Consider the following 17329-nt stretch of genomic DNA (forward strand, 5'->3'; position numbering starts at 1 on the left):
AATCCACTGAGCTACCCACCCAGGTGCCCCTATAATTAGCATATTTTTTTAAATGAAAGGAAATAGATATGTAATAGGAGACAATTTTAATAAAAGGATGGACTTGGAGAGTCTAGATTTCATTATCACCAATCAGATATTTCTGCTAACAGGAATCCAGTATTAAGCTTTACAGTGCCAAAGAATTGAGTATTATCATTCAGAATGATAACTTTAACAATTCTGTTACCTGCCGGAGTTGAAAGATTCCTCCTGTTGGCACATCCTTTGCAGAAATTACTTCTACAGGGCAGTATTCGCCATTCTCATTTTGTTCCAAGATTTGGACCCAGAACTCCACTTTTCTGGTAACTTCACTCCATCTAGGAAACAGTTAAAGTTCTTGGAAAATCACACATTTCTATTTCAATACAGGCAGCTTAGGATCCTTCACATGGAAACTAACAATGATAATGACCTCCAAACAGAATAATTCAGTAGAATGACCTGTAGTTCAATGAGTAATATACAAATATATACTACCAAATATAATTAAACCAAAATTAAACAAATTTAACATCAGAACTAGAAATGGTTCCTTCAGTTTGTTCAAAAAGGTATAATTACAAATCTATTTCAAAGTGGTTACTCAAAAATCTAAATATAGTAATCAGAGGTCCAGAAGAAAATACAATGATTATTTTCACATAAATAAAGGTAGTGATATATATGCTCAATTTAGTAACTTGAAAAGAATCTTTGCTCAGATTAATAACAGAATCAAGGAAAAAAACCTCAATTCTAGTTAAGGATTTGCTGAAACATTCTAAACCCAAAACAAGAAAAAAAGAAAATCTGGATCTCTTTTATGATAAGATGGAAAGCACGAATATCCCCTTTCAGCCATTCCATTTTAACATTCTTTTAAAAATCCTGGTACAAATACCTGCCTCCTTCCATGACTGATGGCATTTCGAAAGAACACTGCACTAAAGACAACATAAGTAAAACCTGATTCTAGAGTATATCTCCCTACAGTTGATTAACTAAAAGTAATTCAGAATAAGCAACTATTCTCCAAAAATTCATTCACTCTTTATTCTTAACTAACTCCACATTTAATATCTCTTCCGTCACTCTTCAAAGTTCACTCCTGTAAGGAAGTTTAAATGTGCTATAAATACCCTGGAAACAATAGCATCTATCCCTGGAATACTGGTAATGCTCAGGAAAAAGCTATCCTTATAAATGGCAGTATTAATTTCTAGCAAGTCTTCAAAATTATAAATGGAATCAGAAGGATATCCAAAATTCACCTGTCTCGAAGACTGCGTGTTTTTGCTTGGATAATCCCCAAATCCCACAGGGCTGGGTTTTTCCGAGGATCATTCATCTTATGGCCATATACTTCAATTGCCAATGCCCCTTCTGAAAGATGTTCAATGAAGTCTTCAGTAATGTTAACAGAAAACTCCTGAAAGAAAATAATTACAGAGGAGGAAGTACTTTCTGGTAACCTTATGATCACTTATATCCACTGCCATACACCCACTTCATGGAGAAAAGAAATGAAAAAAAAAATGTTTTGGTTATAGAACATAACTGTCATCTAATGTGCATAATGAATGCTCAGATGGTCTAACGTTCTTGACTTCAAACATAATTATAAATCTAATTTTTAAAAATATTTTTCACCTTGAAAATCTATTTTGAAGGACCAGCATTATATTCTGTTTTCTTAGCAAAATTTAGGAAGCTATTTTTAAAGTACTTAAATAATATTAAGAATTTCAACAATGATCTACAATGTCTTGATATAAAAGTTATTAGATGCAGTATGGTAACAATAGATGCGTTACGGTAACAATTTTTCCTAGCTTTTAGGAAGTTAATTTTATCTCTAATAACAGGAGAGTAAGGAAATAAATAATGATCATCAGTGCAAATAAAATCACCTAATTTTTAAAAATTCTCCCAATCTGCCCATCTTTACAAGATATATATGATAGCATTTTACAGTAATTACTAAGCTCTAAAACAGTTTATTGTAAAAAGTCATAGAACCTATATTTCTCTTTCACTATCACTCTCTCTCAATCTTTAACACACTAAAGGTATTTCTATGTTTTAAATAGATTAGAAAGAGACCACTCCCTTGAAAACAATGAGATGGATTAATTGTGGTACAGTTAAGGAAAAAAAAACAATCAAGAGTCTGACTAGCCATGGGTTAATTGATTCCTCTGTACCAGATGCTTCTGCTGAAACAAAAAAATACCATTATCACATACAACCGAGATAAAGATCAAATGAAAGAATATCATAAAGTGCTTAGCAGAGCATTAGGTATTCGATAAAGTTCATTCTTGTCTCTTTTCTATCTTCACTTTCTCTAAATACCAGTTTCTTATAGATGACAATTTCTCCAGTAGTCTAATACAAAACATGGGTTCCTTTGAGAAGGGTATATAGAGTTGACCCTTAAACAATGTTGGAATAACACGCACCAAACCCCTGTGCAGTCAAAAATCCACACATTACTTATGACTCCCCCAAAATGTAATTACTAATAGCCTACTTTTGACCAGAAAGCCTTCCCAATAACATAAACAGTTGATTAACATGTATTTTGTATGTTATGTATATTGTATACCACATTCTTACAATAAAGTAAGCTAGGGAAAAGAAAATGTTATTAAGAAAACTAAAAGCGGGGGAGGGGGGTGTGCCTGGGTGGCTCAGTAAGTTAAGCATCCAACCCTTGATTTTGGCTCAGGTCATGATCTCAGGGTCATGAGTCTGAACCCCACATAAGGCTCCACACTCTGCATGGACCCAGCTTGATTCTCTCTCTCTTCCTCTGCCCCTCCCCACCCCAAAATTAATTAATTAAAAGTAAGTAAAACATTAAAAATTTAAAAAAGAAAACCAAAAGGAAGAGGAAACACATTTACAACCTGTGTTGGGCAAGGGTCAGCTGTATCCATATTCACACAAAAGTAAATTTTGACTGTGGAGGAAGAGTTAAAAGCACTGACACTTTAGCATCTGTCACCCAGCTTTACCGAGATATAACTGACATATAACACTGTGTTAATTTAAGGTATTTAATGTATTGATGACATTTCGGTTTCTGACTCCAACTACACTCTAAGAAACTCTGATACAAGATATATATTGATATCAAATTAGTAACAAAATAATGCTCAATTTACAATTTGTTTTTACCTAAGTAATCAAATGCTGGCCCAGTCTGGAAAACAAACTTACATTGCAATGATCAAAGACAACCATGCACTGAGGCTCCTTGCTGACAGGAGAGGAGGAAGAGGTATCAACTTCAGGTGCAACAATTACTGGCTCCTGTTGATCCCAAAAGTTGTACTTACAGAACACAAAGTGGGACAGATGCTGTGGCAACCCAGTGGCTTGGAGTATTTTAACCTGAAGGAAAGGGAAGGCTCTGTTTTTAACTCAGAAAAGGTACAAGTATCTTGAGTCAGATAATGGGTCCCAGTCTTGACTGTGTCACTACTGATTTTTGTTGACCAAATCCCCTTCACTTTGGGGCTGTATTTCTTCATCTGGGAAATGGTGACAACAACTGTCATATTTAGTGAGACATTGACAGAGGGTAAAATGACCTTGACTATAAACTTGGATGTTTTCAAACATTTACAGGCCAAATCTAGTTTCTTATAACATCATCATCATATAATAATAATAATAATAATAATAATAAACTCAGAAAAGGGAAGTTCTCAACCATCAATACCAATCAATGATATGAATTTGGCTAACTATGGATATATCCCAAAAACATAAGATTGCTAAGAATGATGAATGAAGAATGAAATCAGCATATGTGCCAAAAGGGAATATTCAGTAAAGAGCAGAAAACCATTTATTTGATATTCTGAAGGCTAGAAAAGAATAAGATTCTAAGTAGAAAGTTATATGCTACTAGAGGATTTTTTGTTAAATTTTAAAGGCATCCAGATATACTCTGAAGATCAGGAGGGATGAAGGGAAGGGGATTAAAGACGGTGAATGCTGACCACCTCTGTACCAATTCTTACAGAGGGCCTTCTCCATGCAAATTTAGGGGAGATGAATCAAAGGAAATGTGCCCTGGACTGCAGGAGTGTAAGGTTTTGTGATAACAACATGTAATTAGAAATACATGTCTAATCAGACCCAAATGTGCCAGGAATAAATGCCCATAATGGATTTTAAAGCAGTCAAAAATTCTAAATATTGCTTTTGGCAGGTAGTGTCAGCTTGATTTTTAAGCTCCAATTTTTGTGGTAAGTTGTGATGTTCCAAAACTCCCAACTATGAAGGAAACTAAACTCTAAAATTAATGAACCAAAACTAAATTGACTTTTTAATTGATTATGGGCTGACTTTCATATGACTGAGCATTGATCATTTATTATGTTCTTCACTTGATCATTTCCTGCACATTGCATAATATGCTGTGCCTCCAGTAAATAAATTTATCAAAAAATAAAATTGAATGTGTGACCAAAGTTGATGACAGTTCAGCAAATACAATCACAAATACAATTGTCTTAATGTTTCAGGAAGCATTAATAGTAACATAGAATATCAGGCAAATCAGATGACTTTTTTCTTCTATACCAGGTACATAATGGGTAAGCAATGGTTGAGAACTCCTATTTTTACTCATTTTTCCCAATGGCAACAACAGTTCAAAACATTTAGACAGCAATTCCATAACAGGCTACAAAAAAACAGACTGACTAATGCATTTTATTCGTATAAACCCAACAGAGAATTCAGTGTTTGGCAATTAATTTTTTGTTCATTCTAAAAACCATCACTTTTTCATTAAGTGTTTAAAATTTTTTATTATATTCTTCAAGGTGAGACAACATGATATTTGATAAGATTTCAAGATTTCAGGGAGTCTGGGTGGCTCAGTGCATTAAGCCTCTGCCTTCGGATTGGGTCATGATCTCAGGATCCTGGGATTGAGTCCCGCATCAGGCTCTCTGATCAGGGGAGCCTGCTTTCCTTCCTCCCTCTCTGCCTGCCTCTCTGCCTACTTGTGATCTCTGTCAAATAAATTAAATAAATAAATAAATAAATAAATAAATAAATAAAATCTTTTTAAAAAATTACAAGATTTCTGTAGAATATAGATCTAAATAAAACTCTGCCATATATTAGTTCCTGTTTTTAAGCAGATTAAATTCTTAGTTTTCTTAGGCTGAGACTTCTCCTACGTGAAACAGGATAGCTACCTAATGATACTGGAGTGAGAACTGACCATATCAATGGAATAAAATGAATGAAAACACATCAAAGTATTGAGTGGACAGATATTGGAAACATACTTCCTTATGATTAAATTCCTTCTGAAAGCCAGTATTTTTTCTAAGAAATCTATCTCAATTTTAAGGTTGAAATAAATTATAAGATTTCATATGCTGATCTATATCCTAAAGGCAACTTATCAGGAATAAGATTGCCAGGAATGAAGAATATCAGGAATGAGACTATTCTGATATCCAGAATACAGTTTTTGTTTGTTTTTTTAAGTTTCTGCATACACAAATCAAAATCACCACAAGGTGTCAGAATACCACAGACTTTGACTTGCCACTGCTCACTATAAAGCTCAGGAATGTCAGAAGACATGCTACTTAGGGTTTTAAAACATACTCATTTAATTTAATGTAATTTAAAATATCAACATGTTAATATGTGCATACTTATTTTCATCATAGAAAAACAGAACCAGAAACTGCTTTTATAAGCTGGTGGTACTTATCACCTATTATTGTTATGTGTCCCAGACTGATTTTATTTTTTCCACCTATATTGTGTTTACTGTCATACAGTCTGTCTTCCTTCTTCAATACAAAAGACTATTACATGCTTAGAATATGGTCTCTAAAAACCACTTCCCACTGAAAGGAACCAGGTTCCTTAGAGAGCTGGCTGATTCCAGGCTAGGATAGGAAACGTCTAGGATGGGACTAGACAGAATATTCCTCATACTAGAAAGCAAGAAAGCTAGCCTCTATAGTTTATGACAGTTAGGGTTGTGTCAAAAGGACTCCAGAGAGGAGCCCACAGGTCAAAGATGGGATCATGTGAGCTCTGAGACAGGTAATAAATATACAGATCAAAACACATCAAATATACTTACACCAAAGAGTTTATAACAAGTTTAGTTTAGTTTGGACTAAAAACAAAATAAAATCTCACTAGTCACTTTTGTATATTAGTAGGAGACAATTATTTTGAAAATGATGTTTTTTTTTAAAAAAGGAGAAAAAAATGGAGCATTTACCCTGCCCTTCCTCTACAAAATTGTATCTCTGAGGTGCAAATAGTTGCTGAAATAGGATGACTCTTTCTAGAAAAGAATTCTAGGTAATGAATGAGGAGTGACAGGGTTATAGTATCATTCTTTTCTAACTTCTCATGAAATATCTAGGTATAATCATCAATGACTGCTAACATCCCTCAAAGGACACCAGATGGTGTGTCTTCTGATGGCAGAACACACCACTACCTATAAAATGTCCTTGCTACCCATTCCCCTTACACCTTCGTATCTAACTACCAATTTACAGCAAACACATCTTAATACATTAAATAATACCAATCAGCCAAATCCAGATTATGAGAAAATACAAGACAACAACCCAGTATCTACAATAAATAAACTGTACAGTATGAGAGAAAGAGAGAGAATGAGAGAGAAGAAGCAAGCAAGCGCAAGTGTCAGTGCCTAAAGATTAGGATAAATGCCAGAGACACTGCAAACAAGACAATCAAGGAACTTGACTTGAGTATCTCATATTAAGTACTCATTTTTAGTTATGATATAATGTGTTTTTTTAAGTACTCTTCTTTTAGAGATACATACTTAACAGACATGAAATATCATGTCTGGAATAGCTTCAAAATCACCCAGGGCAAGGGGACAGCACAGAGAGGCTTAGGCAGATGAATGAAGTAAGACTGATGGTGAGTTGATGCTGAGGGAGGTTTCTCACTACTTTTGTATATGTTTGCTATCTTCCACTAAAACAGTGTCAAGATATTTTAACTTTGTTTTTTCTTTAAAAACAAAACAAAACAAAACCAAAAAAAGCTTATGTTACCCAGGATATTCTACTTTTTTTCAGTGGTGACTTTCCCAAGTGAGACAGTATCCTTGTACTGAGGTTAACTTTTATACAGCTGTGTTTACTAATCTGTCACCTTTGAAATGGGCCATTATGGAGTCATCGAGCCTATGTCTCAACCTTTGGTAACCGTATAATTTCAGAAAAAATGTTCTAAAAACCAGAATAACACCATCAAAGATTAACCTTTTAGTGAACTAAGAATTCTCCCCCCTACATTCTGAAGCATCTTAAACATCTGAGGCCTTCTTAATAAATGCAAAGACCCACGGAAAAAAGCCCATCTCTAAACAGCTAAGGCTTCCCCATAGCTTTCAGCAAATGCCTCACTTTCTCCTTTCAGTATCAACTCTAATTCTAGAAATACTTTCTGAGATACAGGACTGGACCGAGGATGGATTATGAAATTAGAATTAAGTTTAGGCTTCTTTCACTGCATCTTTGAACGGTCTTCTTCTCACTTGTACATTGTTCCTATAACCCTTGAGGATTTCTCTTCCTCAAAAATCATTTAACTGGTTCCTCCAGTGATTCTCAACAGATGGCAGGCTGGACTAGCTAGGGTGTGTTTGGAAATGTATGAGGGGATATTTTTCAGTGTCATAATGAGTGACACAGGCAGCACTATCTACACCTATTGAGTAAGAGTTTAGGAATGTAATTACCTCCTTAAAATCTACCTACCAATTATCCATGAGAAAAGCACAGCACCCTATGGAGAAAGAGTTTTACATAACATGCTCTCCTTCAAGTTCACTCTGAGTCATGTTTCCAGAAATTTTCCTCAGACTTTACTCTCTGAATTAATTACCTCTCCTCTCTGTCCCCAAACATCTCTTGTCTACCTCTCTCAGAGCACCTGGGTCACACAATATTGGAGTCTTCTGTTCACATGTGTGTCCCTCTACACACTCACAAAAAATACACAGGTTGCTCCTTAAGAGAAGAAATCCTGTCTCATTCATCTTTATATTTCCAGTATGACGTCTGACAGATAACGTGCAACAGTATGCACGAATGGCATACCTGGGAAGGACAGAAAGAGCAGGGTTTGAGACTGCCACATGCTCAAATAGCATACACAAAGGCACATGGATGAAGAGGAACAAAACACGTGAGAAAAAACAGTGTGAAGAATGATTACAGTAGGAACTTAGGAACAGGATCAGGGCTAGGATAAATCTTGAGCATCAGTAGAAGTCAAGAGGTCCAACAGGAGGAGGAAACTTACATGAAAAAAGTGTGCTTCTCTAGAGAGAAGTTCAGATAAACAGAAATCCATGTAACTTTGGAGCAGAATGTTCCAGAAGAAAGAGGTGACTTATCCAAGGCTTCACGGAGGAAGACAGTGGAAGTACCTAGCTAACTGGTAAATCAATATATATGATGAAATATGGTTTCTGGAATACCACCACAAAAGGTTTATTTAGAGACAGACATTTCAAAGTTCGAAAAAGAACACAGTATTTATTGTCTAAATAGCCACAATCCTCAAAATCAGCTGCACTGACACTGCTTCTAAATGAAACTGGGACTTACCATGCACACAAGTCTATTCTCCTGGGTTTCCTTACCACAGGAGAGGTCTGAGGTGTCATCACCTCCAGCAATTCTTTCCCCAATGTCACCACTGATTCGCATCACCTCGACATGCAGCCGACCTGCCACCTGGAACAACAGAAAAGCAGGTAATGGTTCCAGATTTTGTTTTTTCTTCTGTTTAGAGTCAAATGGTTGGGTTACTGGTAAATGAGAACTTAGAAGCCTAGGTGCTACCAGCTACTTTCCCTCAAAGTTTTTGGAATAATTCCCGTCAAGCAGATGGAAACACAAGTATTAATAATACACATAAACGGCTCTTGTCATTATTAATGAAAAAGAGTCACAGCAATATACTGTCACCACCCCACTGTTTCTTAAATTTTTCTCTGAGGGACACAAGGCATGAAGAGAAAACGAACCTCTCCTTTCTGGTTGACAATTGGAACAGCATATTGTAACTTCACGTCATAGAAGAGGGACTCGAGGAAAACATTCGCCACCCCAATGAGACTGTGATTTTCCTGTTCATCATAGAATGGATCAGCACGCTTGAAATAAGAACGTATGACCTTTAAAGAGATTTGGAACATCACAATTTCAGAAATCACTTAAAATGAATTAATTCAACCTACTACCACTTATTGATGCCTCTCATAAAGTCATGAAATTTAGCTTAAGCACAGCACTGGATTAAACAGACTTTCTCTTCCTCTCTCCCATCAGAATGGTGGTCAGCCTCTTTCACCCATGACAGTCATCTTAATAATGTATCATGACGTTTCTCTTCTCCTTTATGTGGAAATCTTGCCATGAAAATAGAGGAAAACCAATGACTTGAAAAAGGAGTCAAGTGCACAAAAGTGCTCTTCAGTTTTCATTCATGTTTATTGCACTCGTTCCTGCCAAATGATAAGATGCAGGGCTCCTAAGGAGAGCTGACCCCCTTCCACGAGAGTGGTTTGCTTTTTTGTAATTTATTGATGTTTTATTTCTGGGCTGAAATACAAGAGGAGTACAGAAGAAAGAAGGAAAAAAATTTAAGAAAAAATGTCATCTAACTACAAAAAGTCAATCTTATTGATGATAATCTGGACAAATAAATTTTTTTAAAAAACAAGAGGCTAAAAAAATAAAAATAAAAAATAAGAGGCTAAGAAAACAACTCTATGTGGAAGCAACACCAGCAGTATTTAAAAACTGTAAAAATATACATAACATGTATTTCTGTTTTAAAATATGCACAAGTACATGGCTGACCTAAATGGGAAAACCTGCAACTTGAGGAGAAAGTTTCAGAGTACAGCTCTTTAACACCCACTGTAGGATCAAAACTCCTTCCAAATGTGCTCTTAGTAGTATAAATATTAAGATACCACTGATGTTCTATTAAAAAAAGAGATACTGCAGGTTTCTATTTGTGAGGTTAAATGTGTAGGGAAATGGGAAGAGAGATAATAAGGCCTGGTCTTTGTCTTAAGTAAATTTATAGTCCAGTACAGAAGCAGACAAATGTGACACCAACAGAGGTCAGAATGGAATGTAGAAGAGTCTACTAGAAATCCAGAGAATGCAAAAGAGAAGAAGAAGAAAGAAGATGCCAGAAAAATAGGTTATTAAGATTCTTGATTAGCCAATTTAGAGGATTAAAATTATTCTGGAAACAGGATTACTATTTTAGCAGAATGAACAATTCTTCCCTAAAAATGGGTAAGCTCCTTCCTGCTTGGTTTCTTCTATGATGACCAGTTTGGTCCTTTTTCTCAGATAACTTACCGGGGTATCTTCTTCACACTCCTTCCACTCCTGATAAAGGTCTCTCATATCCAGCAACCTGTTGTCCAGTTTTTCTAAAGACCAAATCTGTTTTCCTTTTCCTTTTCTTCTCACCTGGATTGCAGGTTCACTAAGAAGAGAGCCTCGCTGTAAAACAGTAAGAGTGACCATGTGAAACACAAAGATATCCACCATGGAAGCCAACCCTGAACATTCTATACCCACCAGTCAAATGTCATCAACCAAAACGGAATTGCTATCCTTCTCTATTCAGTTCACCGCAAAACTTCTCAGGAACCTTTTAAGCTTAATAAAATGCCATTATATTCAGCTGCGATCAAAATTTAAATTTAAGTATATAAGTTAGATGTAATTTTAAAAGTAAATTTATATAGTAAATTATTCATATAGGTTATTCCTATAGTAAATGGGATATAAATTTAAATTTAAAACCCGAAAGATTAAATCATGTTTAATGGGAAATCAAAAAGGTTTTATTCAAGCCATCATCTGGCCAGATAATCTATGGGTGGAAAAAGAGTCAGAAGCATTGAATGACAAGGGAAAGTCTGCTGGGATGGACAGCTAGGAAATGATCTTTTACCCTTTAATAGTTTGAATTTAAAAAATTTTTTGAATGGGTAGTATCTTAATGTGGTACAAAACAGAAAATGTTTAAAAGAGCAAACTGTAAATGATAAATGGAGGCAACAAATTATATCAATCTGTAAACACACACACTTTAGATACAAAATTTAAAAAAAACAGTATGGGTTGCCTGGGTGTCTCAGTTGGTTAAGCAGCTGCCTTCGGCTCAAGTCATGATCCCAGAGTCCTGGGATCGAGTCCTGCATCCAGCTCCCTTCTCAGTGGGGTAGCCTGATTCTCACTGCTCCTGTCCTCTCTCACTATCTCTGTCTTGCTCTCTCCAATAAATAAAAACAGTATGAACTAAAGATGCTGGTCACACAACACTGTGAATGGACAAAATGCCACCGAATAGTTCGCTTTATCTTTTTCTTTTTTTTTTTTTTTTTTTTAAAGAGAGGAGGAGGGAGGGACAGACAGAGAGAGAGAATCTTTTTTTTTTTTTTTAAAGATTTTATTTATTTATTTTTCAGAGGGAGAGCGAGCACAGGCAGACAGAGTGGAAGGCAGAGTCAGAGGGAGAAGCAGACTCCCCGTGGAGCAAGGAGCCCGATGTGGGACTCGATCCCAGGACGCTGGGATCATGACCTGAGCCGAAGGCAGCTGCTTAACCAACTGAGCCACCCAGGCGTCCCCAGAGAGAGAGAATCTTAAGCAGGCTCCACTCTCAGTGCCCAGCACAGAGCGGGGCTCAATCTCACAATGACCAAAATCAAGAGTTGGACTCTTAACCAACTGAGCCACCCAGGTACCCCTGAAATATTCACTTCAAAGTGGTTAATTTTATGTTATGTGAATTTCCCCAGAAAAAACCCTAGAATTTAATGAAGTTTTTCCAGCTTGTAAAAGCAAGGTGGGTTTTTTGCTTTTGGGGTTTTTTTTTTTAGATTTTATTTATTTTAAAGACAGAGAGAGAGAACACAAGTGGGAGGGTCAGAGGAAGAGGGACAGAGAAAATCTCAAGCAGACTCCACACTGAGCTCAGGGCCTGACATGACATGGCTTGAACTCAAGACCCTGAGATCATGACCTGAGCTGAAACCAAGAGTTGGATGCCCAACTAACTGTGCCATCCAGGCACCCCAAAGCAATGTGTTTTTAATATGGAAACAGTTTTTAAACTTTTAAAACCACAAGAAGAAAATAAAAACACCCCATGTGTAGAGACGTATCTATCAGTTATCTAATCAGTTTAGATTTATTGGATAATTATCAACTGTTTGAACCCGGTCTACTCAGAACTTCAGGGAACTGTTAAATACACCAACGCTGCTTTACCATCTTGTCTATAATCATTTCAAAGAAAGAGAATGCACATAATGAAACAAAGATTCTGAAATCTGAAGCTCAAAAATTGCCATTCTCTCTACTCTAAAGGCCCTTCTACCTTCTACCCAGCCTGCTAGGGAATAAATACAAAAAGCTCATCAGGGATCCACACGGAGTGGTACTGCAGGTGAAGAATACTAGAACAGGGAGGAAACGGCAGCCAGCGATATCCTGCAGCATCAAGACTTGGCCCTCCAGCAACTATAACAAGAACTGGAACAAAGAAAAAAAAGAAATTTCTCTTACCAAAATCACAAGAGAGAGAGAGAAAGAGAAAATGAGAGAGAGAGAGAGAGGAGTACAAAGCCAGGAGTTAGACCAGAACAAAGAACAGAGTTCACAGCAGGGGCCAGACATGAACTGAAATGAACCCTTCCAGTACCAAAAACAAAAGGTCATCTTGGATAAATGAGGAAAGATCCAGCCTGAGTTAAAAAGGACTCTCTCCTTAAGAAATACTTCCTTGTCCAGCTCCTCTCTCTGGGTGAAATCGGAAAATACTAATCTATTAAATCAATAATAGCATAGATTAGTAGCTGTTAACATGTTAACAATGGCTGCCTTGATTCCAGCGATAGGCATCATCTCTAACAGCCATGCAAACAGTCCCGCGAACACACTGTCAGGTGTGTAGGAGAGACAGAGAAGCCCAAAATGACTTGTGTCACTTCTGGGTACTGACTTGGCTGCCCAGAAGCGAGCAAGGTTGCTCTTTCCAACAAAGCCTGAGCCAGGATACGCAGAAAAGGGCTACAGACAGTCATGCTTCAAGGGGATAAAATGGTTATGTTTCTGTTTTTCCAACTCAGACACTACAGAATGGAAGAGACCTTGCTCTGCTCAGCCGTCTAGAAAACTAAGCCATATACCTTCTGCCTATGATTGGCTTTCCTCTACCGCTTTTTGTCTGATTCCCAGTGTACCCATGGTTTGCCCTACAAATACCAATAAGCAACATAAAGTTCTAAGTTCAAATCACACACAGAATATGTATCAAAAGGCAAGTTTCCATAAAGCAATGAGTGCATCACGTTTACAATAACTGTATTACTCAAAACATTAAGCAACCTATTTGCCAAATATCTACTCTATGAAAATACTGACCCTGAGGCTATGATGCCACAAGAAAAAGAAAGTGGTCCTTGCTACCAAATCAGAATAGAAAACCCAAACATTCATTAAAGCTTTGCTGTATCAAATACTGTGGGAGAAACAAAATATTTATCTGAATATAAAATTTATTTGCTTAAAATATTTTTATTTATCCCTCAAAGTATTTATCTGATATAAAACTCTATATACCATCAAAATTATGTATGAATATGATTGAGAATTAGAAAAGGGTCTAAATAACATGGATGGCAAGGATAGAAAATTTTGATGGGGCTTTCCCCCTACATTTTATTAAGGTGATTACATTATACCAAGAGAAAAAAAAAGATTTGTGATCATGAATACACACAAGAAACAACTATTAAACAGTTTTGCAGAACAATCTATTCGCAACTGAAAATGACATGTAAATATCAACTAAACACGGAACTTAAAGGAGGAGGGTTGTAGGATGGCACAGGAATGAAGGGGAAAACCCACTTTCTGAAGACTCATCAGGAAAGACTTCCCAGAAATCACAGAAACAGACTGATGAAAGGGAGCTGAATGGAATAAATCGGTGGGGTGTGGTAGGAGGAGGTGGAGAGGATATTCTAGTGGACAAAGGACACTATGCACAAAGGCAAAGAATTAAAAGCAAGTGAATTCTACTTGAGAGAGGAGAACAAGTACAAAAGGATGAAGACTGCAGAAAGGGTAGGTGGGGATGAGGACACACCCACTGGTATTTAACACTGGTGAAACAGCAGTTTTCTGCAGTGGTTGTGTCTGTCTCTTCCATTACCCGCAACCTCACCTTCCTGTTGGCATCCAGGCTGGAGGCTGGAATCTGCAGGGTCACTTTATACTCTGTTCTTTTATCCAGCTCCTCTGCAATGTAACTAGCTTCTCTCACCAACAGATTGGCTTTCACAATTTGTTCCCTCAGCCTCATCAGGCTGTTATTCAGTGTTGCTTCTCTTTAAAAAAAAAAAAGGGCGGGGGAGGGAGGAGATAACCATCAAGCAGCACATGGGAATATCATGTAGTACACAATATGTTAATGCCAAACTGCGAACCAAGCTTTACAAGTGCCTTGTGCACACAGGAAATGTATGACTGACACCGACCCATGCACGCACTTGTATCTGAGCTATGCTGTAAGTACTGGCACACGCTCATGTAACAAGCTGGCCACTGATTAGGACAGTGCTTTGAAAACTTGACTGTGTATACAGATCACCCAAGGATCTTGAAAACCGAAATAGCTTGACTCAGTAGGTCTGGGGTGGGGCCAGACAGGCCACACTTCTACCAGTCTCCACCTGATAGGGATGCTGCCTGTCTGCAGACCAAACTTGGAATAGCAAGAGGTTAGTTAAGTACAGTCTGTAACCATGGATGAAACATTTTAGTGCAACGCTAATTAGCCCGTATAGAGTTCAAGCTTGCAATCTGCATCTCATTAGCACCATGCTTTACCCACCTGAGCTAATCAGTCCAGATAACCACCTCTCTTTTTTTTCCTTTTTTTTTAAAAAGCATCTACCCAAGCTTCACAACCTGAAGTATGATACAATGATAAAGTATAACTTCTAAGTACAAATACTTATTTATTCAAATCCAAAAGCCATACAAACTAAAATGGGACAGCACCTAACATGGAAAACTTTAAATAAATCAATATAAATGGAAGATTCCTGTTTTTTCTCAAAAATGAAAAAAAAAGATCATACAAATGGTTCTGAAGCTGTAACCGTCTCTCTTAATATAATTCTGTAATTCTTTATCAAATAATGTCTAGATTTCTCCACGCCATCTTACGTAGGTGAGTTAAAGGGTTGAGCCTATGCTATGCACACATACTAAAGGCCCCATGAGCCTACCTCTCTTCAGCCCACTGTCTCAATCGCTGCTGAGCACTGGGTGAGTGGAAAGAAAACCGGTCCCCACTACGACAGTTCTGTTTCTCAGGAGACAGCCTTCTTCGTAGCTGCTCCAATTCATGTTCATACATAAGCCTCTGGCGCTCCAACGCAGATCGTTTTTCTTCTTCATGCTGTTGTTCTAGGCTATTCAATATGGACTGCATTGGATCTAAACAAGGTTTTTTTTTAAAAAGGTAAATAATCAAAGAAAGGTCACAGTACAACACAATAGATTTCCCATGTGGTTCTATATTGCTATGCTGTTTGTCATCCTAACTAGTAAATGAAGATTTTTTTTTTAAAGATTTTATTTATTTGACAGAGAGAGAGAGAGATCACAAGGAGGCAGAGAGGCAGGCAGAGAGAGAGGAAGAAGAAGGCCCCTTGCTGAGCAGAGAGCCGATGTGGGGCTAAATCCCAGGACCCTGAGATCATGACCTAGGCTGAAGGCAGAGGCTTAACCCACTGAGCCACCCAGGCACCCCTAAATGAAGATTCTTGAAGATAGTTTGGACTAAACTTGGTTGTCCTTAGTCCCTGCTACTCATCATATCATCTCTTCTGTCAGATACATGCCGAACTGTCTTCCACACAGGAAAAGCAGATCTACTGTATGTTCTACATGTAAGCTGTGAGTGACAGTGGCAGTCAAATTTCAAACCTGAGAAATTCTATCAGTGAGAACAAAGTGTGCAGCAATTTGTACTCAAGGCTGAAAGAATGAAAGGTTTTTATAAATGTAATAAATTAAAAGAATATAGAGAATAACATAAAGATTTCCTTTTTTGTTAACATTTAAAAGGCCTCAGTCACAAACATTTTTAACTTTTCATCGACTTTAGAAAGATTCTAAAATGCACAGCAGATCTACTTACCATTATTCCCCAGAGCCTTCATGGTAACTTCCATTTGTGCATATTCATAATTGAAGTTGATTTCACTGGACACCTCACTGGAGGAGTCTCCGTCTATATCCAGCTGCTCAGAGCTGGTATCATTCTTCATGGACGTGTCGTGTTCCTCATCCTCTCTATCTGCTTTCTTTTTCTTTTTAGGCAAATTCAGTCTTGTGGGGTGGGGAGAATATTATTTTAAAAATAAAGATATGCACTTATTCCATCCATTAAACACTGGCATTTGCTAGATGCCAAGGGGTACCATCTAAGTATAAGGCAATTACTGTACTCAGGAATTTTATCTTCTGGTAGTAGAAATAAACACACACTCAAGCACAAATAGTTACAACAGACCATGCGACTTGGGGCCACATGACTGTGATAGGCTAGGTATTAAAGAAAAGCTGAGGACCACTAGAATAACAACAGAAAAGATGACACAGTAGGAAGTAATTTGAGCTAAGCTTTAAAAGTAGGAACAGCATGAGAAGAGATGTGGAAATGGAAACTCTCACAGTCTCTGAAGAAATTATGAATGAAAAAACATAGAGGCACACAAAATTTGCATAGCAGAAGTTATGGGAGTTAATGCTGGAAAGATCAATGTATCTCAAACTTGGAAGGCTTTGAAAACCAATCCAAGTAGTTTACACCTGATTTAGTTTGGGAAGGAGAAAAATGAAAAATATTTTCCATATACTCAGTGGAAAATTCTTTTTCCAGTAATCAAAATACCGACTGGCCTACAAGCAAAGGATCTCCATTAACTGTAAGAAAAGTCAGTCTGATGTCCCAAGCATGGTGACCAGTGACAGGAAGAGAACAAACCAGGTCTGTAGTTCTGTACAACCTCAGCCTGCCCTTCCCTAGCAACCCAACACCAGTTTTCTAGGGAAAACAGTGTGTGCAGTCCCAGCACTGCCACTTTCTCAGCCTCCCTTGTAGTTAAGGAGCAAATTCTACCAAACAAGAC

The 17329-nt window shown here is 37.2% G+C and overlaps 1 protein-coding gene across 2 annotated transcripts in view; it reads right to left on the reverse strand.

The window, feature by feature from the left end:
• Positions 1–17329, reverse strand: part of KIF13B (kinesin family member 13B) — a 213144-nt gene that overhangs the window by 76019 nt on the left and 119796 nt on the right. For both annotated transcript variants that reach the window (XM_059176995.1, XM_059177001.1), the window contains exons 16-24: positions 16336–16526; positions 15419–15629; positions 14350–14512; positions 10464–10610; positions 9110–9259; positions 8688–8816; positions 3250–3423; positions 1296–1453; positions 230–362 (exon numbers count right to left, since the gene is read on the reverse strand). In XM_059176995.1, coding sequence (XP_059032978.1) covers positions 230–362; positions 1296–1453; positions 3250–3423; positions 8688–8816; positions 9110–9259; positions 10464–10610; positions 14350–14512; positions 15419–15629; positions 16336–16526 — 1456 coding nt within the window. The remainder of the gene's footprint in view (positions 1–229; positions 363–1295; positions 1454–3249; positions 3424–8687; positions 8817–9109; positions 9260–10463; positions 10611–14349; positions 14513–15418; positions 15630–16335; positions 16527–17329) is intronic.

This window comes from Mustela lutreola, chromosome 1, assembly GCF_030435805.1.
Source record: "Mustela lutreola isolate mMusLut2 chromosome 1, mMusLut2.pri, whole genome shotgun sequence".
Lineage (NCBI taxonomy): Eukaryota > Metazoa > Chordata > Mammalia > Carnivora > Mustelidae > Mustela > Mustela lutreola.